Below are 18148 nucleotides of genomic sequence, written 5' to 3' on the forward strand. Positions count from 1 at the left end.
GTTGTCTGCCACACCAGTGAAAAGGGAGCTTGCATTAAAAACAGGGAGTCTGTTTTGTTTCTAACTTTCTATTTGCCAACTAGCACGTAAGCCTGGAGACTGCCCTGAATCAGCGGTCAGCTCCACTGTGATCAGCATTCAGATCCATGCTTTGCAATGTGGATGACGGGCTTTTGAATTTCGTAGGTGCTCCCAGTATTCTCATATAAATAAAATAGCTTCTGTACATACGGACCCTTTCAACAAACAGATGATTCTGGGGTTAGCATGGGAGATGGGCATTTGGGATCATTAACTTTTAGTCCTGGTTGCAGCAGTGGGAACTCATGTAAGTTGTTCTCTTCCAGGTATCAGTTTTCCTGGTATACATTAGAGATGGTGATACATGCCAGAGAAGGATTTTGTGAGCTATAGGTAAAGCTCACATTCTTGTAGGGGCTTAGAGATAATTGTATAATATGTGGTCATCGTCTCCTTCCTCCCTAACATCCCAGCTTTTAGAGCAGGAGTTCTATGGTGAATAAAGTAAAAAGGCAAACCATCCAAATGGTTCTATTCCCCTATGGTACTTGCTGTTAATTATTCCATTCCGTAATGTAGATTTTTTTGCTTTATTGTCACAAGTAACAATTATCTGTTCTCTTTTTCCAGCTATGAAAATGTTTCTTTAGGCATGGGGGACAGACTTGCCTATGAATAGCAGCCTATATCATTCAGGATACCTTTGGTCTATCTTCCTCATGTTAGGAGCAAGTGTCCCAAACCCTAGTGGAGCCACAAACACGAGCACTGGTGGCCCATGCCCACCTGGACACTTCTGCCCAGCTGGCACAAGTATCCCCCAGCAATGCCCCATGGGCACTTACTCAGACAGGTAAGCTTCTCGCTTCTGCTGATGCTAATTTTTATTTTCCTTTTCTTTTTGGTTTCTTCCTTAGTCCTTTAAGCAACAAAGTGCAGCCCGGTAAGGCTTATTAGACAGATCTTTGCATAAAAGCATCATGGTTGTTTTCACTTGGCCAGAGGTGTAGGTGTCAATGGTCTACCTGCTGAACTTGCACGCTTGCCAACAGAAAGCCTTCTTATGTCCCTCACCAGGCTCTACAACTGGCAGGACTCCAGATGCACAGCGTGTCCACCTGGCTATTACTGCAGCTCTGCTGGCCTCATGGCACCCTCCGGACCCTGCTCAGCTGGGTACTACTGCCTGTCTGGAGCTTCCTCACCATCGCCATCTGGTGAGCTGCACTGGGTGAACGTCAGTGTCTTCATCTGCCCGTCTCCAATAATTAGGGGTTTGGGCAACAGGTAGCTTTAGAAAATGCCACCTTTTTCCCCCATATTCCTGCCCCTCCCTTCTCTCAGTCATCCAGGCCCCCGTATTAATTTTGTTTGAGGTGTTTGTACCAATGTATATATGCCAAGGATGAAGAAGCAGTTGGTCCACCAGTCTGTGTAATTGAATGAGATACTTGCATGGAACACTGGGAAAGCTATGGGTGCCTGCCTGTGATGGACATAGCCTGATTCCCCTTTGTCATTTTATTGTGTCTCAGAAATAATAATTTCCAGGGAAGAGTTCCAAGTCCCTGGTGGACAACTCCATATTCTCCAGAATTCCTGGTATATGTGAAGCAGCGTGTTTAGAAAGTCGATCTGTGAAATAAGGTTTGTTGTGACTTTGCCTGTGAAGCAAGGGGGGAAGCGACATGGTGAAACAGCATCGAATAATTCCATAGCTGGGGTACGGTGGTCATTCTAGTTACTGTGTTGTGCGTCCTCTTGATCTGTCTTCTGGGATCCCAGAGAAAATAAGATCCTCATCAGTGGGGTGTTAGCTCCCTTTGTTGGCATTGTCCTTCCCTCAGCAGCTCCCTTTATTGGCCATGTCTTCTACTTTCTGTGTCCTAGGTATGTGGGAGAAAGGAGGGCCTTGTCCTGTGAGCCACTTCTGCCCAGAAGGAACCAGCTTTCCCTTACCCTGCCTTGCAGGGACTTACAACAACCTCACCAGACAAGCTGCATGCTTCCCTTGTGCTGCAGGCTACTACTGCCCAGAAAATACCACCAGCTACAGTATGAATCCTTGCCCAGCTGGGTTTTACTGCCCCAAAGGTGAGATGGGCCCAGGGGACAAGGCAATCTATTGGCCAGGCTGAAACATCCTTCTTCTTAAAGGCAAGAAATTATCTCTGTGAACAAAACATTTAAGCATCAGTCTGGTTCTTCACAGGAAAAAAAACAACAACAATTTTTTAAACCATAGATGTGGCTGTTTCTTAACCCCCTCACAGGCAAGCTAAACAGCGCCCAGAGACTCTTGGCTATGAAGGGCAAACTGTGCACTGTGGAGATCAGCAGTGAGATAAACTGGCAAAGATGACGTGAAGTGATACAGCAGGATGAATAGCCAAGGTAGTATGTGTAGTCCACAAAAGATTCTTGCTCTCTTTATTCCAAAGGAACCAGGTTTGCTACTGAGTTTCCCTGTCCTCGGGGCTACTATAACCCTGATCCCATGACACAGAGCTTGGATAGCTGCTTGCCCTGTCCACCTGGGCACTACTGTGGGCAGGAGAACTTGACAGCTGCCTCGGGCAAGTGTGATGCAGGTGAGTCTGGATCTGTTTGGCTGTTGTATTGCACAGCACTTGGGGGCAGTATGCTTGGGAGGCTGATGATTATATCCTGCAGCTTTTACCACACCCTTTCCAGTCTGAACTGAGCGCTGTACCCATAAAGCAAAAGTACTGAACTTAAGGTTGTAAGATCTCTTACCATCTTTGCTGATGTGGTATTATATAGAAGCATCATTGCATGTACTATTGCATGGAAAATTTTATGCCATGGTGGTGTTAAACTTTGGTGATATTAGCCTGTCTCATATTCTATATCCTTATGGTTGTGCCATGCAGACGTTATGTGCAAGGCCATCCCAGCTGGTTTATTCATGATAATTTCTGGGGCTCTGTCATTGCTAGAACTTCTCAGTCATGTTTTCTGTTCTCAGGTTGGTTTTGCATCTCAGCTGCTTGGACCTCACAGCCTTTTGATCTGGATAACTACACCAATGCCAACTGCCTCTGTCCAGCCACTGCTACTGGAGGGAAGTGCATAGCTGGTTTCTATTGCCCCAAAGGAAGCCCCGAGCCTCTTCCCTGCCCTCCAGGGTTTTACTGCAATGCCTCGGGTTAGTGTCTGCCTTTGAAGAACAGGAGTGATCTGTTTTGAGGGGAGTTAAAATAAAGGCCCTGTGCACAAGGAAATGTTTGCTATTTAAGAATTTGTCAGAGGACCCTAAAGCTAAGTTCTGCTTCTGGGTGATAAACCTGACTTTGCCCAGAATTTTCTTTGTGGTCTTGAGTGAGTCACTTTGCCTCAGTGGCCATGTTCCCATCTTCAGTATGAACACATGTCATTATAGGTTCATAGATATGGAGGATCAGGGTCTCCTGTCAGACTCTCCTATATTCTCTGCATCTGCAGAGCCTGCAGATGCTGGGATACTGACTACTGCTTCATTTTCTACTACTCCTTTTCTGTCCTTTCAGTATTCTTTCAGTGTGTTGAATTGGAGCTGTTTTTATCCTGATAGTTCCATAGAGCTGTAATGGTGCTTGCAAGATGCCTTTGGTGTCTCCCTGGACTAGCATAGAATGGGGCTCAGGTGTTACCTTGCAACGTTTGCCCAGAGGGAGGCTGCGAGTGGTTGTCTTTCCTGCTTTTCTCCCTTTGTCTTAATGCTTTGAGTTATCCTCTCTGTCTTCCAGGTCTGTCTGTCCCCAGTGGGGAGTGTACTGCTGGGTTTTACTGTAACGGTGGAGCAGCTCTCCCTAAACCAACAGATGGTGTGACTGGGAATATCTGCCCTGTGGGGACTTACTGCAGTAAGTGTCCAGCATCAATCAGGACTAAAAATTTCATGTCGTATAATATCTGAAACACTCATGGGTGGTTTTGAGAGCGTGGTGGTCAACATGCTAGGGTTGACCAGAGTGCCTGGAGTCCCGGATTCTTCCCCTAGTTCTTCTCCTGGCCTGTTTTTTGAAAGTGGTGACATATTTGTCTCAATTCCTAAACTTGCCTGTCTTTAGAATGTAATTAGCTTCACCTCTGTTCCCCTTGGTAAAATGAAGCTAATAAATAATGTCTGTCCTCTTCCATGCAGCACCGTTTGATCTATGAGTGAAAGATACTTCACTGATACTGTTTCCATGCTGCTGTGTGCTCATCACAGCAGCAGCAACGAATGCAGCAATCTCATTCATTCTTTCATTGTTCATTTCTCTTTGTCTTGCTTCTGTTCTCACAGCTGCAGCATCAGCAGTACCCAAGCTCTGCCCAGCTGGCACCTTTTCCAGCCTCCTAGGGAGGAGAATGCTTTCTGAGTGCCAGCCTTGCCCCTCTGGCTTCTATTGCGAGGTACCTGGCCTCAGTGCCCCAACTGGAGAGTGCCGGGAAGGTAAGTCGAGAATAAACTGCACTGCAGATTGACAGAGTTCCTGGGGACGTGCTCAAAGGAATGTGCGTGTGTGTGTGTGTGTGTGTGTATTGGACAAGATCAAAATAGATGTTTTTCTGAGAGTCACTGTTTTAGAGTGGAAAAGCCATTCCCCTGCTGGGAGATCTGACGGGGAGTCTGAGAGGTGCTGTAGACTGTACAGGTATCCAGAAAATAGGAGTTATGTTTTTCACAATATCCAAATGTTACTCAGTGCATCCCTCTTACAAGGGATGCCTGCTTATTATTGACTCTTGAGCCTTCCTATGGATGAAAGCTCAGAGACTTGCTGCCTACCTTGGTGGTTTCCTTCTCTTGACTGTAGAAGAACAATTTCTGGCTCTGTGTGAAAAGGCCATTAGAGGTTAAAGCAATTCAGATGTGAAAGCAGAAATGGTAACTTCTGTGTATTCTGAACAATTAAAATATTGGCAAGGGGAAACTGATGTTCTGTGGGAAAACTTTATTTGAAGGGTTTCAGTAACTGAAAGGAAATGGAGAGATCAAAGCTGTGTCCCTAAAGTTTTCCTGTGCCAGCTGTAAGTTTTGCCCTGTGTTCTGGGGACCACTGGGTGGTAAATTTCCTTCTAGAGAGTGCAGCAAGTGGAAAGCTTTGATGTGTATTTGTCCCAGCAGGAGTGTAAGTCAGATCAATAGTAATTTAAGGTCAGCAATAGATTTATTTTTTGAGTGGCCAGTGAGGTGCTTTGTACGCCTGGGAGAACCTGTTAGGAGTCTTCTCTTCTAATGAGCAGCACCTCAATAGCTAGTGTCTCTCAGTGACTAATTTAGCTTGCTTTCCTCTGTCTTCACTGCAGGCTATTACTGTGACAGCCAGCAAGGGCCAGTTACTGATTTTACCCTTTACCCATGCCCTCGAGGTTTTTACTGCCCACCAGGGACGAACAGGAGCACTCAGTACAGCTGCCCTGCAGGAACCTTTGGACCAAGGCAAAAACTGAAAACTATCAAGGAATGTCAAAGATGCCCACCAGGAAAATACTGTGAATTCTCTGGACTTGCTGCCCCAACAGGTATATTGCTGCTGTTGTGAGCATATTCACTACTGCTAGAGAATCATGTCGATGGCTGATGGCTAGTGCCAGGGATTGGAGTTAGAACTCTAGGGTTCTGATCTCAGCTAAGGTGAACTGTCCCGTTTTACTTGTCAAGAACATTCTGAGAAAGAAAAAGATGCTTTTTTCTAAGCAAGAAGTGAGAGAGGGACTGCAGAAACTAGAATTCTATGTATGATACCTCATTAAAAAATCCAGTGGGGAGTTTTCCAGTGTCAAACCTGTCTGGCATTCTTTTTAGAATTAGTTTGTTTTTTCAGCCTAGTTCCCAAAAGGCTAATCCTTTCACGTAATTGATGCACATGTGATTAAGCTTAGCAGAGAAAGAGAGGGCAAAATACCCAGCAGTGACCTATCTCCTTTTTTTTTTTTTCCCAAGACTTTTTTTTCACATTGGCACTGGTGATTTTTCATTGCTCCTTGTCCTGTATAGATAAAAGCCCTAATTTGGCAAAGCACTTCAGTAAAATTCTTAATGTTTCAGGCTTCGCTTAAGGGTGTGTTGAATATGTGCCTAAAGAGAAATGTGTGCTTAAATGCTTGCCCAAATATGGAGGCAGTGCTTAGTCTGAGCTAAGTAAAGTGCTTTCCTATCTAGGAACTGTCAGTCTGGCATCTGCTACCAGTTCTGCACTCCTTACAGTTACAAGCAATGTTACAATGCTCTGCTTGATGAGCATTACATCACTAATTTGTGGACTGGCAGTGGCTCTGCACGATGGCATAGCAAATGACTGTATTTCAGTCTGTATTCTGAAATTTGCATTTATGTGCCAATTATTTTAATACATTTATGTATTTTGTATTTGTTATGCTGTTTTCTAGGAGACTGTGCTGAGGGATTTTGGTGCAAAAGTGGTGCCCGAGTAAGAAACCCCCAAGATGGAGAATCAGGACTTCCTTGTCCTCCTGGTCATTATTGTCCTGAAGGTAGGGTGCTTTGCTAAAGCATAATTTTTCTTAATTCATAGAAAGCATGAGGTGGCATTTCCTCACTCTGGTGCAATTGATTTTGCTAGGTGCACCACTTCCATTAGAGTGCCCTCCTGGCACATGGTCTGGCAGTGAAGGCAGTAGGAGTTTACAGGAATGCCAGCCTTGCCCTGGGGGATATTATTGCAATAGCTCTGGCCAGAGGGCTCCCTCAGGACACTGCAGCGCAGGGTAAGTAGAAGAGCGAACACACACGTAAGGAGAGGTGTTCTACAAGGGGTTGTCTTCACCCTCTTGAAATAAAGAGATTATGTTCCTGTATTCACGTCTGCAGGTACTACTGCGTCACTAGGGCCCAGACCCCAACACCCACTGATGGCCTTTCCGGAGCTCCATGTCCAGCCAGTCACTTTTGTCCTCTTGGATCTGGGAGTCCAGTGCCATGCCCCCATGGCTCCTACATGCCACACACCCATGGAGAGGAGTGCCATGCTTGCCCAGAGGGTGACTATTGTGTCCCCGGTGAGAAGCCACAGCCATGTCTCCAGGGTGAGTTAGGGTCCCATTTAAATGCTTGGTTTTGGTTTGCCTTTGATTTTCAAAGACTGCCAATTCTGATCTGTTCTTTCTTTTCCAGGGTATTTCTGTCCCAAGGGCACAGCTCTTCCAACTGCTTGTCCAGCAGGGTCCTATAACCCTTCACAAAGGCAAGCCAGCTGCCTCTCCTGTCCTAGAGGGTAAGAGGGACTGTTGGAAATAATTGTTCATCCAGTCATCATGGAGCAGTGTGTGGTGGGAAAATTTACTTATTTTACTACTGAAAAGCACTTGTCTCTGAGAGGAAGCAGAGCAACTATTGAGCTCTGTTTAGCAACAGTGTATAATTGATTACAGGACCAGGCAAAGTCCTAAACCCAGGTACAGCAACACCGGAAGGGAATTTAGGTCAGAAGGCTATTCAGAGCAAGGAAACCATTAGCACCATAAACTTTTTTAATGTCTGAAGTAATAGATGGTTCCCTTGGCAACAGACTGGCAGAGGCCTGTTGAAGGGGAAGAGGATCTTGTATATCACCTGATACTGAGTCTGGCTTTTCCTTGGGGGATTCATCTCCAATTACTGACTGGATTTGACCTTGATTAACTTTTACAAGTTGATGAATCACAGCCTGGATGTGTTATGACTCAAGTTAAGAAAATGATGTCTCTGTGGCTTTTGCAATTATGCCATCAATTTGGCATATGAGGAAACAACTAAGAATGTAGTAATATGCATAAGTAGGTCTCTTTTGTGGTCAATACAGCACAGTGCAGCAGCCACATTAGACTAGCTAGTCCCACCATTAAGTCATTATTCAGGTACTTCTGGATAGAGTATTGCTAGAAAACATCTTTCCCTCCCTCCCCCCTCCTTTTTTAAAATCTCTTTTTGGACCAGGTTCTTCTGCCCCAAAAATTCCTCTTCCTTTTTGGAGAATGAATGTTCAGCTGGCCACTACTGCCCCACCGGTACTGCTTCTGCAACTCAGTTCCCGTGTCCTAAGGGGACTTACAACCCACAGACTGGAAGCAGCCTGATGTCTCACTGCACTCCCTGTGACCCAGGTAAACAGCAAATAAGCATATCTCAGGATGGTGACAGGAGAATGTATGAAAACGCGTATTGAATGTTCCTGAGCTTCAGTGGATGAATTGTGTAAGTATGTAGCTTGTTCTCTGAAGTATCTTTCTGTTTTTTTCTGCCAGTACTAACGGCATTGCATTGCTTTCTCAGGGCACTACTGTGCACTTCCGGGGCAGTCGCATGTTACAGGACCCTGTTTGGCTGGGTTCTACTGCAGCGGAGGCGTTTCTAGTCCAACACCTACAGATGGTCTTCTGGGGAACACATGCCCGAAGGGAACTTACTGTCCTATGGGCTCTGCCTTTCCACAGCCATGTCCTCCTGGTTATTATAGCAACTCATCTGGGAATACTGGGATCGAAGACTGTCTCCTATGTGATGCAGGTACAATATTGAAAGAAAGGATTAACGAGATTCTAGCCAGATACCAGCATTTCTAGGGTTCCTGAGAACCTTTGTGGTTCTAGAGCAGGCAACCATGAACAAATGCTTTCTTGGAGAGAGATGTTAGGTAGAGCATAGGGAGACTAAATCTGCCACTCTTCCACGTAAGAGGATACTCGCAGTGAAGTGCAAGCTTCTGCACTGTGAGCTTCCCTTTCCACCCTTTCTCTAGATGCTTTCGTACTTAGAGATGATACGAGGAGTGCTGTTTGTTCAGGCATGAGCAAACAGCTCATGCTCATGTTGTAAGCTCTGTACTTGCAGCTGTTCTCAGTGAAAGCATCTCTGGGAGAATAGATGTGGGTGACATCAAACATGATGCTTCAGTGATTATTTCCTCGTTACGTACTACAGACAACTTGCTGTTGTCTGTAGTCTGTCCTGTGTAACCAATATCATTATTGTCCTTTTGTGGTCCCTCTTAATTTCAGGGTATTTCTGCAATGGGACTGGACTTGTGTCTCCAGCTGGATTATGTGAGGCTGGATTCTACTGTAGTGGAGGAACCATTTCTCCTAAACCTCTCAGGGTAAGCTGTGCTTGTGACGTAAATAGTGTAAAATGTCATATCTGTGGAACTGAAGACCGTAAGGTCACCTTAGTTCTTTTGCCCTGGATTAAACTCTCCCTTACTACGTTATCTTCTGTATCGGGTACATCTGGTTTATTGATAGTGAAAGGGGCTAGAGATGGCAAAATAAATACACCTGGCTTTCTTTCAGCTTTTACATTTTAAAAGCTGACCAAAAATAGTTCTATCTTTGCATATTGATGCTGCAAAGCAGAGTGGAATGCCATATCAGATTAAAATTACAGAGGTTAGGAGTGCATGAATTTGATTAGAATACTGCATCTGTCAGCTCTCCTTCTAGGCAAAATACAATAAGAATTTTTAAAGATGATAACTCAACAAGACACTGGTTTTATGCCACAGCTTTCTGCTACTACGAATGAAGAAAGGGTGGTGCCATCTTCCAAATGGCCAGCCCAGCGAGATTTGTTATAGCAGAATTCTGATCCCTTATTTTGGAATATAGGATAGGTGTGCAGCCTTAAAGGCTGAGGGATGAGCGCAGGATTTCATACTACATGTCTAATTCTCTTCGCTATTAGAATCTGACATAGATCTTTTTGCAAGGCCACCCTCTGAGTTTGTAGACTGTGACTATAGTGTTTTTCCTCAAAGACAACAGCCAGTGGGGGACCGTGTCCACCTGGACATTACTGTGTGGTGGGGAGCAGCAGAGCCCAGCCTTGCCCTGCAGGGAGTTATAGCCCATCTTGGAGTATGGCACAGTGTTTGGAGTGCCCAGAAGGCTTTTACTGCAAGACTGCTTCCACAAACTACACGGATTGCCCTGCAGGTGGGTCTGATTGCACCTACTGACTCATTCTGGGAAATTTTGTTTAAGGGATTAGCAGATGCCCCTGCAGCTATTTTGACTAGATTTGTTTTTGGACTGCGTTGCATGAGGCACGAATCTCTTCCACTGGACAGATCAATGACCTTGGTCAAAGCACTTAAGCTCTTTGGGATTCAGTTCCTGTCTGAATGTGGAAAATGGTAAATGGAGCGAACAGTTTTGCCAGTAGACCTTTATCACATACTTTGAGATCTTCTCATTAAAAAACTATGTGCTATTAAAAGTATTGCTAATCCTCAGCCCTGATCAGCTTCATTTTATGCAGCCAATGTGACATAGCTATCGCTGAGTAGTGATAAATTGCAAGATGGGCCCACCATCATAGCTTGGGATCAGTCCTTCTCCGAAAGAGACGAAGAGAATGCTATGTGTGCAGGTTGGGGATTCCTTCCAGGCTATTACCAGCATGTGTTAACCTTTATGAAACCTGTCTTTTCTTTCCTAGGTCACTATTGCCCCAGGAATACAGAATTTGCCACACAGTATCCTTGTCCCCCTGGAACCTACAGTGAAGTTTTAAATATCTGGGACGCTTCCAAGTGCCAGCTGTGTCCTCCTGGAAGGGTCTGTTCCAAGCCAGGCCTAGCAAGACCAGATGGACTGTGCATGCCTGGATGGTTTTGTCCGCCTGGATCCACATCAAGCAAACCAATGTTTCCTGGAAATTACTCTGGTATGAAGCGGAGTGATAAAGCGTGATGATGATTATTATTGAGGAGGTGGTATTACAGAGTCACCTGAAGGACCCAGGCAGGTTCAGGATGGCCCTACTTTCCCTTTCTACTTTCCTGAATTCAGTGGTCTAGCTCTGTTCCTCCTGACCTCTTTAGATAAGATAGAGTGCTTGCAATTCTTATGTCTTAACTCGATCTGTGTCTTTTCCATTAGTAGGCATGGCAGCTCCAGCTTCTGGATCTCTTGGGTTGTGCCAAGCAGGAACCTTTTGTCCTGCTGGTTCATTTCTTCCTCTTCCCTGCACTCCAGGTAGGAGAAGAATCTTTCTTCCTGCACAAGGGGTTTGGTTTGGTTTGGGTTTTTTGTACGTTTGTACTCTTTTCCCTCTTGCCAAGATCAGTAGGCAATCCCAGTCTTGTTCTGTCACTGTTCGGTTCTGGTGTCTCTTAAATGACAGCCTTGCTTCTGCCCACTGCATCAGGTTTGTACTGTGCAACTGCAGAGCTCGCAGCTCCATCAGGTCCCTGCGAGGCTGGCTTCTACTGCACAGGAGGCTCCACACTACCAAACCCTGTGGATGGAGCAGTGGGGAACATTTGTCCTCGAGGCCACTTTTGTCCTGCAGGGAGCTCTTCTCCATCTCCGTGTCCCCCAGGTAGGTTTAATGGCAGCTGCTGCATGCTATCATTTCTCTTCCCAGTGCCCAGTGAGCTGCTGAGCTCGTCTGAGTCTGTGCCATTGTTCTACAGCCCCTTGTTACTTTGCACTGAACTTTATGTTCCCCAAGGGACAGCTGCTATCAGCATGAAAGCTTAGCCTCTAATCCAGTGCTGTTGTATTGGAAACATCAGTCCTAAGTGTGCATTCAGACAGTAATTGCAAAACTGCCTCTGGAGCCTCAGTCTGTGGCCTTGCATGCTGCTGTGGAGCTGTGGGGGGGAGGCTCTTTGCTGAGCCCTCCTGAAGGAGACATCACACAGCCAAGCGAGTGTAAGAGCCTCTGCTGCTCTCCCTGCACAGTGAGAGCTGTCCTTTAACATCACCATTAATGAGACAAAGGATTAAGTTGAATGAGAGAGGCTGTGGAATGTTTGTTTCTTTCCTGGATTAAATCTGTATTTACATTAAGCAAGTGGTTGCACTGTGTCCAGACCAGAAATAAATAGGAATTCACCTCAGCCAGTGCTCAGGACCACCCTCTCACAGACCCCTCTTACAGGAAGGCTGTCATTTACTCTCCTAAGGGAGTACTGGGGACTGTACTCCCTTTGAATTCCTTCCTAGCCAGCATCCTTTTGGCATCTTCTGCAAGAGGTAGCTGGGGCTAGTGTAGCTAGAAATGTACTGGGTGAGCAGCTTGTGCTTCTCTCCACAGCTACTTCCAGCAGGGTGTAGGATGATGTGAGAATGTGCTTTTGGTGGCTTTTTATTTTCAGGCTCCTTTTTGGCTCATCGTGGTGGCCAGTCAGCAGAGGATTGCCAGGCCTGCTTCCCAGGGTGGTTCTGTTCTCAGCGTGGTCAGAGCTCCCCGGAGGGCTTGTGTAAAGAAGGATGGTTTTGCCCAGAGGGCTCTGTGTCAGGCCAGCATTCAGGTGGGAAATCTTTGGGGTCATTCTTTACCTACAGGAGTTGCAGTGGCAAGATGATCTTAAAATCTGCCTTTACTTGCAGTTTCAAGTTACGTTTAGAAATGGCTAGCTATTTAGATTAAAAAATGTTTTCCAAAAATTATTCAAAGTAACACAGGTTAAGTAGTGGGTAATTGTGTAAATATAGTAGGAAAAATAGAGGATCTTACCAAGGCAAAAAACAAGCTGAAAAAACATCCCAAGAGCTTATGCCTTGTGATATTTTCACCTTTGTTAGAAAGAGCTAGTGAGAGAAAGGTTACATGCAATTGTCTATTCTCCCTTTCATAAGGGTGACGTGGGGATAAGTGTAACTCAAATCTTGACTTTTTAGAAACATACAGGTGGCTCTGTGAAAAGGAAGCTAGTGAACCATGTGACAGTGCAGAGAGGCTGCAGCCCCTTCAGCCTTCTGAAAGCAGTTAAGGGCAGCACATGTGCATGGCTGTTCAGTTAAAAGCCTAGTTCAGTGATACGTGAAGTTGGTGTTCAGAGTGCAGTGCATGGGCCTCCACTGCTCAAATCTGTGTTTAGCAATGCTTTTAACAAAACCAGGGGTTTTTTGTTCTTTATAAAGCTTTCACCTTATTAAATCTTCCAGTTCTAGGTTTGTGGTGATGCTTCCTCTAATGGCACTATACAGCCGTTTGGGACATAAGCAGAGCAGTGACGTTAGAAGCATGTTTCTTTTTTTGCTCCTAGACTATTTGTGTCCTGTGGGTCACTATTGCCCCACTGGCAGCCCAGAGCCCATACCCTGTCCCTCTGGAAAATATCAGGACCAGGCTGGTAAAAGCCAGTGTGAAACATGCCCAGCAGGAATGTAAGTGAAATGGATTCGCTCCTTCCTCTTGGTGCTTTCCTTAGGAATTAGCATGTGTATTTCCCTCTGCCTTAGGCTTGCTCTGCGTGTTCCATCCTTTGATATACAAGGCTGGTTTTCTTGTTTCTGTTTCCTATCACCTTTCACTTTATTGTGTCATTTTCAGTACTGCAACCTGTGTATCGTAGAAGATCCATCCTGGTAGGTCTGTCTGCTGGGATGGACAAAATGGTCCTGACAGGTGGTATTTCAGCTTCCTTTCAAATAATTTGCTTTCCTTTTATTGTGTAGTCTTAGACTGTCACTGTTGTGCAGAAAGAGTTTCTTAGCCTCTGGCAGAACAGAGCATGGGCTGAGGCAAGACTTGGGGTTTTGGGGGTTTTTTTGGTAGGTTCTGTGCCCTAAAAGACCACCCAGGTGATCTCCAAGAGAACTTCTCACATGGCGTGGTCAAACCAATAGAATGTCCAGCAGGATATTACTGCCCGTCAGGAACAAAAGTTGCCAATCAGTACCCATGCCCAGAGGGCACCTACAGTAACCAGACTGGACTGGGAAATCCCAGGGAATGCAAGCCTTGTCCTGGAGGCACATTTTGTGCCAGTGCAGGTAGGAATCGCATACGGATTAAATACAGTGCTAGGCTGTTTTGTATCTAGGAGAGTCAGAAAGTTCCACCAATGGGTGAGGTGGTGTTCTATATGCAGCTCCTATCATTTTTAAGTAGCATTTTTAGCGATCTCTGGGACCCCTTGAGTAGAGATTCTTTGTGATCATTTTAAAGATTTTTTACAAACTATCTTTTGTGAGTTTAATTAAAGAGGCAGATTAAGGTGGTGGTTTTATAGCAAAGATTATGAAACCAAGAGCCAAGCAGCTTGGGTTCTAGGACTCATTCATTCTTGGTTGTCTCTTAGTGGAAAGAGAGGTACCGGTCAGCCCCTTCTGTAAAGGTGATCTAGAAAGCTGTTTAGGCCTTCAGCTATCTGGTAATCAGTTGTGTAATTTAATATGGAAACTGTAGATCGAGCTTTAAAATAACGGAGCTAGTCACAGGCCAGTAGGTTCTGAAATCATCGTGATGACAAGGCTTGTCTGGTGTGTTTAGTCCAGAAGCTGTGATTTATGTAATTCCAATGGCTCATCTGACTTTATGTTCCTTTTCTTTAGGACTCTTGTCCCCAAGCGGTCCTTGTTTGCCTGGGTATTACTGCACTTCAAAGGCACATATACCCCATCCTGTTAATGATGAGGCAGGCGACCTTTGCCCAGCAGGCCATTACTGCCCACCAGGTAGCAGCAAGCCAGAGCCATGTCCCACTGGCACGTTTTTACCTCAGTCTGGAATGGTTTACCGTAATGCCTGTCTGCCCTGCCCCGGGGGAAAATTCTGCCAAGGAGAAGGCCTGGCTAGTGTTTCTGGTGCGTACTGCGTGCATCTAATGTCTTTTTTGTCCCGTAGTTTGGATCTTTTTCATGTTTTCTGGTTGCTTAAACCTAATGCCGAAGCTTTTCTTTCTTGCAGGAACGTGTTACGCTGGGTATTTCTGTGATCTTGGATCCACACAGCCAGATCATAAGCACTGTCCTCCTGGCTTCTACTGTCCTGAAGGCTCTGAATCCCCAGTCCCATGCAGCCCTGGAAGCTTCAACTCTGACAGTGGAAAATGGCGGTCAACAGACTGTCAGCTCTGCCCAGCTGGATACTTCTGCAGGGGTGAGCCTCTGCTGGTGTATTTGGGAACTGGGGGGTTACACAATGTGAGTCAAGATAGACACCTAGTACAGCTTTATTTCTTACAAGCTTGTCCTTAGCAAATACAGGAAGAACAAACTCAGTAAGTACCACATGTCATCTTTGGTTGGCAATGGTTTCTGCAGGATGTGCACCAAATATAGATGCCCCAAATCATTTGTCTTCCAAAAGTTCTTTTTGGTTCTCAGTAGCAGTCTTGGGTCACCCATAACACTTCTTGCTATTACACCTTCTTTCTCCCTTGGCTCAGCCACCTCTTCTAGATGTCTTGCATGTCTTCAGCTTCTCAGAGAAACAAAATATCCTGGCAAACAGGCGCTTGGTACTGGCTAGCAGCCAGGGTCTCTGCTCTGAGACAGCTGCTCCTTCTCGGAGGTTCTCACCATCTGTCTTTACAAGATGTTTATTTGCTCCCTGCAACACTGAAATATTTGTGGTCACGCTGACAGTAACAGATTCACCCATCACCTTCTGTGAGACAAAGAGGCTTTTTCTTTCTCAGGTGAGGACATGAAGCAACAGGGAGGAAGTGACTTGACTGAACTAACACGAGTTTATAGCAGAGCTGGAACCACAACTGAGAGCCTCAGAATCACAGTTGAGCATTTTAATTGGAAGCCTATGTTTCCCCCAGGCATATAATTCAGAACTGACTTTGCAATAAGATGTTCTTTGTCTGAGGCTGAACTTCAGAGAATAGGTACTTTCTGATGCATGTTACAGGTATATGGTGAAGGAGATCATGATTTCAGGAGATAAGGGTTTCTGTTGTCTTTGATCTGACAAAGGAAAAGGAAAGGCTTGGCTTTGATTGTTGCCGGTCTGGGCAAAACCACTTCTGAAGGACCATGTTCTGCAGGCTACTACTGCCCACCTGGCCAGACTTCAGTTACTCCTGTTCCCTATCACTGTCCATGAGACTTTTACTGCCCCATGGGATCTGCTTTTCCTATACCCTGTGAGAATGGGACATAACAGTCACAAGAGAGGAAGGACTTTTGTGACCTCTGCCCAGCAGGACTCTTCTGTGAACAGCCTAACAGAAGTGAGGAGTCTGGAGGGGGCTGTGTATTGTGATAAAAAGGGATTCTGTGTCACTAAGGGGTTATTCTTCCTGGTAAACTTAGTGGAACAAAAAAGGATTTTGAATGCTGTAGCTTCCTTTCTGCTGTTATGGTTCTACTAAGTCAGTATTACATGGATTGCACTGAACGGGCAGGTGCATCAGTTTCTGCCAAGAACGGGAGTCAAAACACATTTCAAAGAATATGACTTGTAGGTGAACAAGTAGGCTGAAGCCAAATCTCTCTCCTATCTGGGGAAAGAAACTCCATGCCCAGAAGAATGCAAGTAATGAAGATATTTCTGTGTGGCAGCTCATGCATGCAACAAAAAACCCCAAGAAATATGGCTGCACAGGTGGAATTGAACTGCCTAGATGGGATTACTCTAATAAAACTGTAGACAACTCCTTTGTAGACATCTGTATCTGAGCTAGTTTTCTGTAGTCCCTCTGTAGTCAATGGAGCTAAAGAGGCACCTTCAGAGGTGCAATTTATCTTTCTCATTTTAGATGTCTGCCTTAGGACGAGATGAATTGCACTTGAAGTGCAGTTCCTCAGAAAGTACTGTTTCTCTCCTGTTACTGCAACGGGAATCTGAACAACTAAATCAGAAGTACGCATGATGAATCCCATGTCCTGGGTCTGGCTGAACTAATAGGGGAGGAAGGATGACTATGTTGATGGAGAATGACATTGCCTCTCACCTCTTGTAATACCTCCCGAGCAAGATGCTATTCTTTGTATCCTAGGTTCTGGAGCACATACTCCTGAGCTGTGCCCTGCTGGGTATTTCTGTCTGCCAGGTACCAACTTCAGTACAGAGCATCCATGTCCGAAGGGTACCTTTGGCCCCAGGACTGGTGCCACTAGCGAGTCTGACTGTGAGCCCTGCCCAGCAGGTAAGTAGGGACTTGGCGTAAGAAACCCGGGGCAGCATATGTGGGAAGGTTGAGGAAAATATGACTTCTCCCTTCATGTTATTGACTCCTCTGCTGACCTGCGCAGGCCCTCACACTGAGATTGCTTTTCTGTTCTTTTTAGGCATGTATTGCTCAGCACCAGGTCTATCACAGCCTTCTGGACTTTGCTATTCAGGTTATCATTGTGCCAGGGGAGCCATCAGCCCAGCTCCCTTCAAACACAGGGTGAGTGAGTGCCAGGCGGCAGCACAGTAAACCTGGTGACCTGAGGACAAGGACTGGACTGTCACAATCTTGTAGCTTCTGGTGTAACGTTTTCCAAGCATTACTGCTCTGTATGGGGTTGCTTGTGCCTCTTACTGCTGCCCTTGAGAGCTCCTCAGATGTAGTGACATGCTGCTCTTAATGTCTGCTGGAATATGTTGCTGCCTACTAATAAATTCTGGCCAGACATCCATTTCTATAGATTACACTAGAGTGTGCTGTCTAATATCTCCTCTAAAAGATGGCATCAGGGATAGGATAGCCATGCCTCAGCAGCCAGTGCCCTTTTTATGTCAGCTGTGGCCTTCATTTAGTTTCAGTGCCAACAAACTTGTAGGACTCAGCTCCTACGTGCCCTTTCCCAAACCTGTTTCTGTGGTACATTGTGCTAATCTTCTTTCAATAATGCTTTTTTTTCTCTCCTTCTCTGTATGTTTCTGATACAGGTGGAATCTTCCAGCCTTGGTCTGCCTGGTAATGACATCTGTCCTGTAGGGCATTTCTGCCCCAGTGGTACAGGGTATCCTCTGCCCTGTCCTCCTGGATCCTTCTCTACCATCGTGGGCCTGGAGGCAGAGGAACAGTGCCAGCCCTGCCCAGCCGGACGGTATTGCAGTGGGGCAGGATTGTCTGATCTGGCCCAGACATCGCTGTGTAACGCAGGGTGCGGTGAGACAGTCACTTGTTAGTGGCAAAATATAGCTCGCAGGATTGCTGTAGCTCATAGTAGAGGGACATCTGAACTAAAAGATACTGGGCCTGAATATCTCTTGTCGAATGCCTTGTGTGCAAATATTTATACTCAAGGTTAATTAAACCACAAAGACTTTGTTCTTAGCCCTTCGAGTCAGCTATATAGCGTCTACGTGGTGATCTCTGTAGATGTTTTAGAGCCATTCCTTTTCCCTTTATGTTTGCCTGACGTTCTGTCCCAGCCTTATAAATGGTTTTTCAGTGTTTCCACCATAGGTTTAGCGTATTACAAATCCCTTATTTAGCCTCATAATCACACTTGC

At 45.6% G+C, this 18148-nt stretch overlaps 1 protein-coding gene across 1 annotated transcript in view; it reads left to right on the forward strand.

Moving 5' to 3' along the window:
- LOC140661946 (uncharacterized) overlaps window positions 1-18148 on the forward strand; it is a 63497-nt gene that overhangs the window by 23363 nt on the left and 21986 nt on the right. The window contains exons 14-38 of the mRNA XM_072884846.1: window positions 748-874; window positions 2295-2360; window positions 2463-2612; window positions 3771-3887; window positions 4313-4462; window positions 5320-5535; window positions 6403-6507; window positions 6597-6741; window positions 6845-7059; window positions 7148-7247; window positions 7949-8115; window positions 8285-8518; window positions 9010-9107; window positions 9765-9942; window positions 10448-10675; window positions 10894-10986; window positions 11159-11332; window positions 12114-12269; window positions 13008-13128; window positions 13520-13737; window positions 14299-14550; window positions 14654-14845; window positions 16698-16847; window positions 16990-17093; window positions 17579-17796. Coding sequence (XP_072740947.1) covers window positions 748-874; window positions 2295-2360; window positions 2463-2612; window positions 3771-3887; window positions 4313-4462; window positions 5320-5535; window positions 6403-6507; window positions 6597-6741; window positions 6845-7059; window positions 7148-7247; window positions 7949-8115; window positions 8285-8518; window positions 9010-9107; window positions 9765-9942; window positions 10448-10675; window positions 10894-10986; window positions 11159-11332; window positions 12114-12269; window positions 13008-13128; window positions 13520-13737; window positions 14299-14550; window positions 14654-14845; window positions 16698-16847; window positions 16990-17093; window positions 17579-17796 — 3974 coding nt within the window. The remainder of the gene's footprint in view (window positions 1-747; window positions 875-2294; window positions 2361-2462; window positions 2613-3770; window positions 3888-4312; window positions 4463-5319; window positions 5536-6402; window positions 6508-6596; window positions 6742-6844; window positions 7060-7147; window positions 7248-7948; window positions 8116-8284; window positions 8519-9009; window positions 9108-9764; window positions 9943-10447; window positions 10676-10893; window positions 10987-11158; window positions 11333-12113; window positions 12270-13007; window positions 13129-13519; window positions 13738-14298; window positions 14551-14653; window positions 14846-16697; window positions 16848-16989; window positions 17094-17578; window positions 17797-18148) is intronic.

The sequence above is a fragment of the Ciconia boyciana genome, chromosome 20, assembly GCF_034638445.1.
Source record: "Ciconia boyciana chromosome 20, ASM3463844v1, whole genome shotgun sequence".
NCBI lineage: Eukaryota > Metazoa > Chordata > Aves > Ciconiiformes > Ciconiidae > Ciconia > Ciconia boyciana.